Source organism: Strix uralensis, chromosome 2, assembly GCF_047716275.1.
Source record: "Strix uralensis isolate ZFMK-TIS-50842 chromosome 2, bStrUra1, whole genome shotgun sequence".
Taxonomy (NCBI): domain Eukaryota; kingdom Metazoa; phylum Chordata; class Aves; order Strigiformes; family Strigidae; genus Strix; species Strix uralensis.
This window is the reverse complement of record NC_133973.1, coordinates 6,846,530-6,860,278: the sequence shown is the minus strand read 5'-3', so window position 1 is coordinate 6,860,278 and position 13,749 is coordinate 6,846,530. Positions and strand designations below refer to the sequence as shown.

Here is a 13,749-nt window from a genome sequence, read left to right as displayed (position 1 = left end):
TTCTGCTCCTCAGATTTTATGAAGATGTTAAAACACTGCATTAGTTGCAAATATAATATGGCATAAACAATTCAGCTCAGCATGCTGAGGAAAGTGTAGAATGGCAACTGGACTATTGGCAACCAGAAAATTTTTAAGGAGAAATTATGCCATAGCCGCACTAACACTGACATGCTTTGAGGTTAACATTGCTGTTCTCTTCTGAAATAACTACCTAGCTACAAACACCTCCAGAACAGTGACTAGTGCACAGCAGAGTTAAACTTGTGCTCAGACAGGAAAAGAGAGGCTGGGAATTGATTCTTGCTGGTGTAAAGTTTCATGACTTGCCTATTAGGAGAAAATGCTTAAGACAGATCTGGATCATATGATGTAGAAAAAGCAACACTTATTTAAAAAATTGCACAAAATACCACCAGGACTTCAAGGAAACCATGATGATAATGCCAGTGTTTCTGTTAAATGTGAAATATGTGCCTAATAAGTAGACTAATTTGAGGGACACTTTTTCTTAAATAACTATAAACATAAGAATGAGAGGATCTTTCAAGATGATGGATTTGCTTTAAATATTACTCCAGTACTATCAAACTCTATACTGAAATGTTATTTTCACAAAAAAGAGAACTAAAGTGATCCTGTGTTTAATGGAATATGAGAGAATAATTATAGATGGATGGCCAGCGGGAAAAACAGCAGGAAGGAGGTACACTGCCCACCCTAGAAAGGCCTAGAGAGGACATTTTGTGTGGAGCATAGCAGAACTGTCTGATAGGAGCTGGGAACAGAGTGCTTGACTAGGAGTGTTTTACTTTTACCCACAGGTTGTTATCCTGCTACACCTTTTCTTAAGTGGTAAAAATTTGAAGATTCAAACCACTGCCAGCAGAGCCTTTGCTACCCACACCAAGCCCAGAGGAGTCATGCCAAGAGCTGGGCTGTGTAAAGTAGCATACTCCTGGTGTCAGAGACAGGTCTAAGAAGCCCCTTCAGCTCCTTTATTCACCATTTTCTTCGTTATTTCTACTTTTCCTAGGAGAATGTTTCCAGCCATGAGAGTGAAAATTACAGGCTTGGATCCCCACCAGCAGTATTATATTGCCATGGACATTGTGCCTGTGGATAACAAGAGATACAGGTAAACGTTTTAGGTGCAGAGGTAGGAACCTTGTGATAACTCGCTGTCAGTGACAGAAGAGGAAAGACACATGCCACTATGCACCATTGCAAAGGTGTGCTGGAGGAGACCATCTTGATTGACACCAACATAGTTGATTTGACCAGAATTGTGAGATACAAACCCAGATGTTGAATACACTCTCTTGCACTTCTGGATTGAAATCTTGCTCTTTTCAAATAGCAGTTTTTAATAGGGGAAATCCATAGCATACGTTTCACAATTGATGTGATTAACAATGACTGTCTGAGGGAACTGATAACTGGAGTTATCAATGGGGAGTCTGGAGCCTCTCAAATTATTTCAGCAAGAAAGGAATGGGCAAGTAGAAGCTGAACTAAGGTGGGCACCTCCAGTCTGGCCTGAAATGAATTGCGTGATTTTTGTTTTAAAAGAGTTCACTGTCCAGCACAGCAGCCACAGGGGACATAGGCCCTGACCTACAGTGTGGAGCCATTAAGAAACTCTCTGTGAATCTTCACCCCTAAGCTGAAAGACAAGAAGAAGTGATTTTTCTGATATTAATGGGCTTCTGATCCTAAAAAGTAGTCTGGAAAACCCATGGTCCTCTGCATCCCAGAAAACTATCCAGACAGAGGCGATTTATCTATACTCATTAAAAGACCCCTGAGAGCAGGTCTTTTCCCCAGATAGTCTTGACTGAACCACATTTCAAGGATTCAAGAATTGATCCTCTGCTTCAAATACTAAATATTACATTTTTGCTCTCAGACTGTGCAGTGTTTCTCAGGAAAATGCTTTTGCTGGGAAGCATCAAGGTAGTGTCTTATACTCAGCTAAATGTTTTTCCGCTTTCTTTGAGTATGGTTCTGAACAGCAATAATGTTGAAAATAAATATGTTGTCTTACACTTTGTTTCTCTTTGTTAGCTTCTGTAGCAATATCAAGCAAACTAACAGTGAAAGGAACAGATTTTTTTTTTTTTTTGGTTTTCTTATGAAAGTACAGGAAATGAGTCACTGTAGGTAAGGACTGAAATAGCTTAGTAGAGCTGAGTAGAGACCCAATGAGGGGCAGCACAGGGCAGCACAACTCAGAGACATTAGCAGGACTGTTTGTGAAATGCTGTAGGCTGAAGGAGCCACAGGACAGAAAGAAAAAAAGTGTCTAGGCAAATTTGTGGTAGAGAAATTTATGGCATATATAGAATGGCTAGATCAGGAACACAAAATATTACAAAAGACCAGGAACACAAAAATTATTTTTTTCTGTAATCCCAACATCTGTAATACTATATGGAATTTCCTATTTTGCAACATTTCAAACCAGAAATTCTCTTTTATCAATTGTTTTAGTGGTATCCATTGGATTTTGTTCTTTCTGGGTGAAGACACGTGTTTTGTACAGTCTGGCATGGCAGCCAGTACAGACTTCCAGAAATTACAGGGCATTTATTAATGTTTTTGGAGAGGGCTTTGTTTACACATATTTCGTAGCCTCTTACTCTGGCTCAGAGAGGGTTAAGGAGTTGAGAAGGCACATGTGGCAGAGTTTTACAGGGAAAATAACTGCAAAGGTGGTTTTAATAAGGAATCAAGTCTGAACAAGTGGCTCAGGGGTAATCTGGCTTTCATTTAGAATGTAGGAGGTTGCAATAAAGCACATTCTCCACTGACTGCAAATGAGAGCTTGGGGTGCGTGCGGTAGGGTGGCAGGGGAGGGGGAGCCCTGGAAATGTTCCTCCAGTGAGTGAGTGGGAACTTCCCTTAGCCATCTACCCTTCCTCTTTCAGATATGTGTATCATAGCTCCAAGTGGATGGTGGCTGGCAATGCTGACTCCCCAGTGCCCCCAAGGGTTTACATCCACCCCGACTCGCTGGCTTCTGGAGACACCTGGATGAGGCAGGTGGTCAGTTTTGACAAGCTCAAGCTGACCAACAACGAGCTTGATGATCAAGGCCATGTAAGTTAGAAGCTAATCCTGGTGCCTGCTGCTCCAGCCTCGCTTCTCTCAGACTCAGAAGGGTGTTGCTGCTGCTTCGATGTCCTGCTGGGCACGCTCTCCAGATTTATGGGGCTTTTTTTCCCTACTTCGGTGCTTTTCCTCAAAATGTTGCCTGACCCTATAAAGCAATATAGAACATTTCTCTCTGCACATAGCACAAACTTTGTTTCATACATGCTTGTAAGAAAAGGATATTTTTCTTCATATTAGACCTTACTCCATCCCTGCTTTCTTGTACATCTGGATGTAGTGTAGAATATTTGGAAAAAAATAAAATAATCCTTTTCCTTCTCCTTTTGTTTTCTCTTCAGATAATCTTACATTCAATGCACAAGTACCAGCCCCGTGTTCATGTCATCCGCAAGGATTTCAGCAGTGATCTTTCTCCTACAAAACCAGTTCCTTCAGGAGATGGGGTGAAAACCTTTAACTTCCCTGAGACTGTCTTCACCACAGTGACAGCCTACCAAAATCAACAGGTGAAGCTGCATGCCTTCGGTCTCCTTTTATGCTGGCTGTTCGTAAAAATATCACTGTGCTCTTCATGTTTGAGACATTAACTTCTCTAAGAAATGTAGCTCAAGAAGAGTATACACTTTACAGGCTCACTGTTTTTTATTTTTCTGCACAAAAAGAAAATGCTTGTGATGGAGTAGTGTGTAGGCACGAAGTATTTATCCAGAAAACCACCTTGCAGATAAGGTGTCTGCGGTTTCTCGTGTAAAGTAAGTAGGTGAGATCAACCATAAAGAAGAGGTGTTGTGTACTCATTTCCTTGCTGCCTCATGGTACATACTACAGTGTCCTGTCCCCACTGTAATTTTAAGGCAGTACAACTAGTCCAGATCTGTTATCTCACAGACAAAACACATAGTTGTGGGTTTTTTTTTAACAGTGAAAGAAAGTTTTAGAGAAGCACAATTTTATCAGTTTGCTGACAAAAGAAGCCTTTGACAATCAGCAGCAGCAATCAATGTATTGCATCTGAACTGAAATTCTCATGCATGCTTCACGTTTGATTCAGACCTTGCACAGTTCCTAGTGAAGAGTGTTACTACTGACTCCAGATATCATAAGGAAAAGATGTTGCCACACCAGGATCCTATCTGTAGAGACCTTGACTACTGAGCTTTGTTACTGATCTGCCCTTTTTCTTAAACTAGACTTCATAGCACTAAGAAATATAATCTCAGTGTTTGATTACAGAATTCCCTATCTATCTCTATTTTCCCCAAAGATATCTTTAAGAGGAAATTAATTGCTAGGAAAATGTGAACATTTGAGAATATAAGCATTTGAGACACCAGAAAAGAGATTTGGAAAGGTCCTGTTGTGGATTACACATGTTTGTTTCCCCTTTTTCTTTAGTGGCCAGTGAAAGATGGTGCCCTAGTCTTTAAGGAGGTGGCCTGCTTCATCGTTTCTGCAGCCATGTTCGTTGCACACATTGAGAGCTCCTTATATTCATCTATTCTCTTTATAGTCTCCTTATGTATTGCTCATCTGCCTCAGGGATTCCCATTAACCTTCACACCACCTCTGTCACGCTTTGGGCTTAGTGTGTTCCTCTTCTCTTGTTCGTGTACACGTACTCCCTATTTTATTCTCAGGTGAGAGGTACTGTGCACATCACATTTCCCTTTCCTACCATTCTCCTTCTTACTGGGGCGGGGGTTGTGACGGCATTAAAAGGTCTGTGGAAGGTAATTTTTTCCCAGCCACGTGAAACAGAATCTCAGTTAGCGAAGCTTTTTGCTGTATTAACAGTGTGTCTGCTTAGAGAGCACAAGGTACTGTTATAAACCCATCTTGGAATAAAAATAATCTGTTATCAAGCCTGTTAAGGAAATAGGTTATACAATTTTGTGCCATAAATTGCAGAGGAGTCTTGAATCAGAAATGGTGAAGTAAATATTTTTTCCATGACAACATCTGTGCTTCTGGAGAATGACTTCATGAACTCAGTGAATGTCATTATATTTAGTATTCTTGGACTGAGAGACAGACTCATGTCAGGTCAGTTCAGGGCAGATTGTAAGATTTAGCCAATACGTAACAATTGTGAATTGTAACAATTTAGTAAATTGTTACAGAGTTTTCATTGTGCAACATATAAGAGAGAGCACATATGCTTACAGTGCTCCCATGACTGCTTCTGGATACCCACTCCTAACTTTTTCTCTGACTGGTCCCCTTGAATTAAATTTGGATCCAAAATGGATCAACTTCCAGCAGAAAAAAATACTGCAACACAATGGTGGGTTTGCTGCCATTGCAGCATTTGAAATTTCCTGCCCCCCTCGCCCAAATGCATGTATGTACTTCAGAAACTTTTAACTATAGACCAGATATAGAAAGAGGATAGAGAAAGGAAAAGTAATGACAGGAAAGAAGCCTGTCATTCCTTCCTAATGACCAGACCTATAAGACATAATTATGCAGGTAAGGGGAGTGCTAAGGCAGGAATATCTGTCAGGCACTGGCTCTGTAAGGCCACCTCACTGTAAAGAAGCACTGAAATTTCTTCCTGTCACTCTGAATTCCAAACATTTGGGCATTTTGCACCTTCCCAAAATTGGGGGGTGGATTTTTATAATACAAGTAAAGAAGATTCTGATGGGTTGTAGAAACCTTTTCATTAGATATAAATTTAAATCCCCTCAATCTGCCTGCATGCCCTCCAGTGGTTGTAAAACTTTGCCTTACTGGGAGAAGAGTCTCTGGAAACAATTGTAAAATGTTAGCAAATCCACCACAGGGATTCCCTCTGCTGTAATTCCATCCTCCACAGAACATATCTGTCTCTGTACACACAAGTCCCAGGACAGCTGCAAAGTCAGGCTAGCGGAAATTAAGTTCACAAATTAAGCTTCTGCAAAAATAGGAGCTGCATTCCAGATCTGAGGTTAATATCTAGAGTAAAGGCTTGATCCTGACAGAAGCAAAACACCTGCAAATCCCCTTCAGATAAGTCTATATTAAACTAGTCCCTTTTGAGCTGTTTCAGCAAAACCACCTCAAATTTGATAGGATCTGGAGATCTCTCTCTCTTTTCACTCCAGAGACTCAGGGACAAGGTAAGGCTGGCAGAAGGAAGCTCTTGTGCTGCAGCAGGTTGGGGAATAGCCAGCAACAGGGAGTATGATACCACGGGCTGCAAGGTCAAAATCCCAGTATTATTTTCCATATTTACCAGCATGAAATTCATGTCTAAAAATAAAGCAGGAAGGAAGGTTCCCCAAAAGCACTAAAGTCTGGCTGTCATCTTCTTTGTTTAGAGGAGGGAAAAAAGAAAAAAATATGGTTTCCAGACCATTAAACCCTTGAAGGGCCACCCAGATGCTGACCAGAACAGCAGCACTTTGTGCATGGGACTGGGTGGCCAGCTGCCATCTTTGGAGACTGTAGCCTGTGCTTTGCTTGGCCTTTATTTCTTAGAATTGTTTAAAGGTCCATGAATGCATCCAGCTGCTTGATATCTAGAGCGTTGAGGTGGGGATAACCCAGATACCAGCCAAACCTGAGCTGTATGTCTGCTTCCTGAACCACATGGCCATTGATGAGTTATAGCTCCTGGGGTTTTGTACCTGGGTCCAAGGTGTGCTCCTCCTTTGGGAGCAGCTGCTCAGCGCCAGTGTTGTGCCAGGTGTCCCGATGCTGCCAGATTTCTGCCTCTGGCACCATTCATTTGCTAAGCAGATAGTTTGTTTACAGCTAACAGAAGGGCAACTTTAATATAAGTCTGGGGAAATAAGTATGAAAGATCATTGTACAGGTGATTTGGGCAAGAGTTGTAATCATCAGTAATTTTCATTTGTTGAAAGAAAAAAAAAATAGAGAGATCAACTAATTGTCTTTTTCTTCCTTTGTAGATCACCAGATTAAAAATTGACAGAAACCCCTTTGCTAAAGGTTTCAGAGATTCTGGGAGAAACAGGTAAGAGGAGCTTGTTTGTGTTTCCTCACTGATCTTACCTCTCCTTCCCCTGATAAGTGCACAGGGCATGCATCTAAGGCTGAGGAAGGTGTTTTGTGATCCTAATTAATTTTTACAGGAGAAGTTTGCTGTAGACTATTTCTTAGAGGAATTAGAAGGACTGTTTTAATTACCTGAACAGATCCAATGTATAATGATGGCTTCCTACTTTCCAGGTTAGCCAGCTAGACAGACCCCATTTCTTTTCAGAAGTCTCTTCCAGTGCTGGTCCTACCTTTGCCTGGGTCTTGCAGTCCCAAACCCTGACAGAAGGCATTAGATATTCTTAGACAACATATCTGTAAAGACAGCTTATTACTTTCCTGCTTGACAACATTTTTCTGTGACTGTATTTTTTTGCTGTTATATGTTTCATTTCCTGCTTGCTGCTACCTCAGTACCCCTTCTGTTACCAGTACTTTCAAGGCTGTTTTCTTCTGTATATATTTTGCTGTTGTTTTATTTCCTGCCGGATAATTTATTTATGCTCATTTCTATTATTTTCATGTTCCTCTGAGCTTTTCCATTTGTTGTTGAGATTAAAACATTCTTTAGGATCTCTGGTAAGTTACTAGTAAACTGTGTATTACTGATATGGTGCCACGATATCCAAAAAATTAGGTAAATGGACTTGTAAAGATACTGTAGAATTACTTTTTTTTTTTTGTTATTAAAATGAAGAACGGAGAGAAAAATATAAAATTTCAGATTGTAAACCAGACTAATATGTCATAGACTAACATTCTGCAAAATAATGTAAGTTGTAGGTGAGGGGACCTAGACACTTTTGCTTGTTCTTGTAGAGCTGACTGAAGGGCATTTTAAAATTTTAATTTTCACAGGAAATTCCAAAACTTGGAGCACAAATGCTTGCTTTACATTAGAAGAAAACTGAGTTTCTAATATGTTTGCAGGATAAAAGTGCAAAAATATTCTAGTTTCAAACAATTTCAGCTTTTCTCCAGTGATGTCAAATTGTTTCACTTTGACCGTGTCACTAATTTTGTCAGGACTTTTATGAGAAGATCAAGTAGAGTACCTCAAACATTATTTAGAATACATTGTGTTGTAACAACACAATAGTAAAACAGGAACTTTTAATCAAAAAAACTTTTGTATTAGTAAAAGACATTACAGAATTGTCAAAGAAGAATAAGAAAGTCCAAACAAAAAGTTTCAACTTTTTCTGCCACTCATGAACCCTGCAGTATGTGCAGTAGATCTAAATATTTCAGATCTACATGACATAGGTATCCTTTAAATCAGTGTGACAAAGGCTTTAAACATTAAATTCATTATAGAATTAGACATATATGACTACGTTACAAGAACCCTAGGGTTGTAAAGCAAGGCTCTGAATGTGCAGACCAGAGTGAAAGTCATGTGCGTAGCCGTCATTTGCTGTCCCCACGGGCACTGTAATTCAGTTTCTACTTGCATGCTCCTCGTGTGTGTGTTCGCCAGGACTACTCCCTCACTCATGGTTTGGTATGGGAAGCGTTCAGTGAATGGGCAACTGCCCCATGTTTCCCATCACCTGTGCAAATGCTACGCTCTCCATGATCACCAAGAAGACATCTTACTGACCTAGCAACTTCCTAGCTCAGCTCCCCTGTTTTCATCTTGCTGGAGCTATACAAAAAGATGTTACTGCCCTCGTTTAATCCCTGCCGTGAACATTAGGTCTGATACTTGAGGCATATGTGATTTTCACTCTGATTTCCTCTCCTGAGTGGGAGAAGTAGTATGTGCTCTGGGTACAAGGTCTTCCCTGTGTGCAGAGATACAGCTGCACTGGAGGCTGGGTTTAGAAGAGGGATTGATGCAGTTCCAGGTACATGGTGGGCTAGATTAACATGGAAGGCATTAATAAGGTCCTAGCCCAGTGAATTTGGACAGTTTCCTGAAAAGGTTGGGAATTACTGATCTTTGTAGCTCATTGATTTAAGAAAGGGCAGGAAATTGCTACACGACTGCAGCTGTGGGGAGGGCTCAGTAAGGCTCTCTGCTGATGTAAAGAGGAATTAAAATCTTTAAGGTATTACACATCAAAGAGAGCAGCCTGAGGCTTTAGGAAGAAAAAACAGGCAAAGGTATTTGCAAGCACATATAGCAGTCAGGCGCCTGCCTCACAAGCAGTGGTCTGGCTAAGGTTGCACTGCTGTTGTCAGCTGGTGGAGGACACTAACACTCAGTTGCTCCCCTTAAAGAGGACATGGACATAGATGTGCACATAAGAGGGAGAAAAGCATTAAGGTCCAAGCTGCATGTGGAAAGGACTCTCCAAACTGTGCTGGTTGGCTCCTCTTCCCCTCATGACTTTCTAATCTCATCAGGATCACTGGTCAACTGGAGTGATGACGGTGATGCTCTGTAACTTCCCACATCCCCACAACAACTTTGGTCAGCTATGGTGCATCAGGCTGGAGAACGTCCCACTGAAAGTGTAGGCCTCCTTTGAAAAAGAAACAGGGTAATTTGAAAAAGAAGCCATTTGTGAAGAAGGCAAGTGTAGAATATGTGTAAGAGGTTTTCTGTATAAGGCCTTAAAAGAAAAAAAACCAGTGTGGCAGCAACAGGGGCGACAGAATGTCTGAAGTTGTGCCAGGGCATGGTATCCCAGCAACATCGGGATACTGAATTAGTGCCATGGTTAGAGTTTGCCAGCAAATGATGGAAGAAAAAAACAAACGCTGGAAAAAACAGAGCATGGTGGGAGAAGTGAAACTCTTAGGCCACCTCTTCCCTAGGACATTTCCTTTCTGCTTTGTGTTGAGACTTTTCCATGAAAAGAGATGGATGTTTTTCCTTCACTTATTTCTTATTCTGATAACACTGTTGTTGCCTGCTGCAGAAATTATGGAGTTGACTGTTGTTTTTAAAACTAGTTTCCATTTTAAACCTTTCACTTCTGTCAACTCACAGCCTTCCCGTATGTTTCCTTATGACTGTGGTTTCCCTTCACTAGTACAAGAGACTGCTAAAATCCTGCTGCCCTGGGGACAATCCCATCATGATGTAACTGCCAGTATCCACCCTGGGGAGAGATTTTTTTCATGGATCTCTTCTGGGATCTCCTTCAGTTTTTTCGCATGATTGTCTCCCTTCACAGCTGACTGCCTCAGTCCTTGTGCTGGGAGAAGGAGCAGTGAGATATTTCAGAGGAAAGGATGCGAACACCTCAGCAGCTGGACATTGTTTTGCAGTCTTTGAGCACTCAAACCATATTAACTAATGGTGTTCAGCAATCTAGCCATTAGTCTTGATGGATTAGGGAGCTAGCCTGTGTTAGAAGGCCAAGTCTTAGTTCTCACTTACTAGAGATTCCCTCTACATGATTTTTGTTCCCTCTTTGGTTTATCTGCAAAAGCACGTGAAGCATCTGTAAAAGTGAAACAAGAGAACCAGTACTGGTGGTGAAAGAATACCTATGTAACGTACGTACGGGGCAGGTATCACCTGGTTGCTTTCCTGAACTTCAAGAGATTGAGAACCAGAGATTTTGACATATGGAGCTCAGCTACCCAAATGTTTGGGTAGCGAGGGTGCATGTTTAATGCCACAGAACCTATTTTTGGAGACTGAGTAAAGTTCATTTGACAGTGGGATGCTTGCGGGAGCTCCTTATCCAGGAGGAAGCCAGAACGGACAACAGTCAGGAAACTCAGCAGGGTGATGGAAGAAAAAAAACCCAAGCTGAAGGCAAGCAACAGCGCTTTCCTTTCAGATGTGGGCAGCTGAGGTGAATAAAAGTTGTTTGCGTTGGAAATGCTCTTTGAGCTTTTGTCTAGGGTAGGAGAGCCAGGAGGGTGCTTGAAGCCAACAGTTTGGCTTCCCCAGTGAAAAATGAAACAATGACCTGAATCCTGTGTGCAGCGGGAATGTCAAGGTCGGCCATATGGGATGGATTATGGAGGTGCACAGATAGATAGTCCATCTTTTTTCATTTTTCAGACAATGGAACTGTTTCATTTATTGCCTATTATTAAAACTTTATAGCACTAAAAATAAAAGAATGAATGAAAAAGAGAGAGCGAATTTTGGATACCTTTTAAAGGACTGACCTTATTAAAATAAAGCTGGCAGTGAGTCCTCTTCTGATACTTTTTTTACTTCCTTCATAAAGATGGTGTGAGAGGGGAGGGTTTATGGCCTGATAGACATTTTGAAGTCAATCTTTCAGTGCAGTTCTTTGGAAGAGAAAGTGGATGCCACATGGATAATGTTCAACACACTTGGTACCATCAGCCCTCACCAAAGTCCAAAAGAAGTTGCTGAGATTTCAGAAATGCTGAAAACAATTTTTTTGGGGTTTTTTTTGTCAACATTTATTGCTGTCCCAAAACATCTCTTCGTTGTCCAGGTGGAGTTTGTTTTCCCTGTTATGGGCTGAAACACACACAGAATAGCACTCCACTATTTTTGCTGACTAAGAGAGCACTACCTTTCTGTCCTGTCGTGGAGGCCTGTGATGTGGCTCTGGATATCTTGGTACCACACCAATGGATAAACTGCTATGGGAGAGAGGGCTGTTAGAGTTGACAGTGATAGAGTTTCTTGATTCCCACCTCCTTACCTCAACATTTTCTTTCAAAAATAGGAATACATCAGAGACAGAAGAAAAAAATATATTGAAAGGCTGGGGATAGAGTTGTAAAATCAGTTACTCAAAGGTGGTGTGACTTCTTGCCAAAGCTGTTTTTTGCAAAGCTGCACATTCTTTTTCTGCAAGACTCCAGACATGGGGTGGTAGGTGCCTAGCAGGTTAGCACGTGAGGCTGCTGCCTCATGAATCTTGAGGCTGCTGCCTCATGAATCATGAATTCATAGAAGGATGTGGAAGTTCAGTAAGGATGTGTTCTGCTTAGATACTATTTCAAAAATATTTGTTCTGGACAAAGAAAAAAAACCCAAAAAAACCCAACAGGAAAAAAAGATGATATAGTATATAGGGACCTAAATTTGTGCATAGGAGAGCTGGACATAACTTTGAGATCTGTCACACACATACTTAGAGAGGGTGTTTTATAATGCATGTTCAACATGTGCATACCTCTGGGGGAGTAAAGGACTCTCATTTGGGGCAGGAAGAGGAAAGAGGCTGTGAAATTTGGCATCTATTCTTCAGGTACCCGTGGCTGCAGTGTTGCCCGCAGCATTACAGGGGAGTCTGTGAATTTGGTGAAGCCATGGTGTTGCTGCCAGCAGTTGCAGTGTGGAAAGGGAAGGGTGATAGGAGCCATGTCCATAGCAAAGGGGCTGTTGTAGACCTGCTCCCCTGGAGCGGGAGGAGGTAAGACCCTGGTGACATCCCTCCTATCCCTGGCATACAGGGCAGGAATACAGAGCAGCTTGCTTATTTACCATTTATATGCCTATTGCCCATTTACCATCACCTATTTATACAGCGCTGCTATTTACCCTCTATCAGCTCACAGGCACAGTGGAGTCCAACCCTTCAAAGCAGTATAATATTCCTTTTTTTAATCTTTTATTTCTTCTTTTTATTATCTCCTGACTATTCTCTTTTTTCCTTTCCTTTTAGAAGTACAAATTATACGGTACTCGCGAGAACTGTATTGATACAGGGGAAAGTGGTAGTGTGGGAGCTAGAAACTTTGAACTGTGAGTCAAACTGAGATGAGAGTGATGCAGGCTCCAGGCAGAGGCAGGGGTAATAGCTTTAACCTCCCTTTACTGTTTCCCTGAGCCACCTCCCATTAGGGGTTGGATTTTACTGGAAGGGAGACATAAGAGGAGACTAGAAGTCAGATGCTGGTGTAAAGTGGGGTTATGTGCACAGGGATCTGATGACTGAGCCATACTGTGTGAATACTGGTTTTAGTGAGCTGGCCTCCCTACTTCCCTGCACAATCCTTGTGGCAGACGCAGAGCAGGTGGATTAACACAGATGGAACTTCCAGTCTGTATTTCTGGATGTGTTACTTGGTTTTAATCATCAAGGCAGGTCCTACCAACAGCAAGTCTTCTTGCATTGCAACTTGCTCAGGGCATTTTATGCCCCCTGGATATAAAGTACCAGAATGCCCTCCCTTGGTGTTTGGGCTGGGGATTGTTTCATGAGAATGCAAAAGGTACTGTTCTCTTCCTGACTGTGTGTGTCGAGAAGCAGATGGAGTCTGAACATGCGTGGCTTTCTCACACAGGGAGTGGAGGAAATCCTGGGGGTGGTACCAGTAGTCGAAGAGCTGATTCTGCACACAGAGCCCAGCTTAGCAGATGGGTTCGCATTCTGCGCTGCCTTGTCTCTGAGCTTCATGAGCTGGCAGAGGCCACTGTATTAACCAAATAGTTTTGTTGTAATGTGCTCAGCACTAGTGTGAGACTGCTATGCAGAGATGTCTTCTGTTTCTACTTCTAACAGCTTAGCAGCTAATAAACACCATGCAACAACCTCTCTTCTAAACCTCCTCTTAAAATACAGAGTTTGGTTTGCCAACTCCAATGTATTTAAAGCATCTGAGCTTCCGGGGAGACTTTGGAAAGTTAACTGAGTGAGTGGAGGCACGTGCAGAAAGACATTTTCAGAAGCAAAAGGCAGCTCCAGTATCAGCTCAACATCTGATGAGAGGCTCTGGGGATGTTAGAGCCTTTTGCGTTGAAAGGGG

At 41.8% G+C, this 13,749-nt stretch overlaps 1 protein-coding gene across 2 annotated transcripts in view; it reads left to right on the top strand.

The window, feature by feature from the left end:
- Positions 1-13,749, top strand: part of TBX15 (T-box transcription factor 15) — a 97,720-nt gene that overhangs the window by 67,018 nt on the left and 16,953 nt on the right. For both annotated transcript variants that reach the window (XM_074860852.1, XM_074860851.1), the window contains 4 exons: positions 1,037-1,138; positions 2,931-3,102; positions 3,456-3,623; positions 7,017-7,081. In XM_074860852.1, the coding sequence (XP_074716953.1) occupies positions 1,037-1,138; positions 2,931-3,102; positions 3,456-3,623; positions 7,017-7,081 (507 nt within the window). The remainder of the gene's footprint in view (positions 1-1,036; positions 1,139-2,930; positions 3,103-3,455; positions 3,624-7,016; positions 7,082-13,749) is intronic.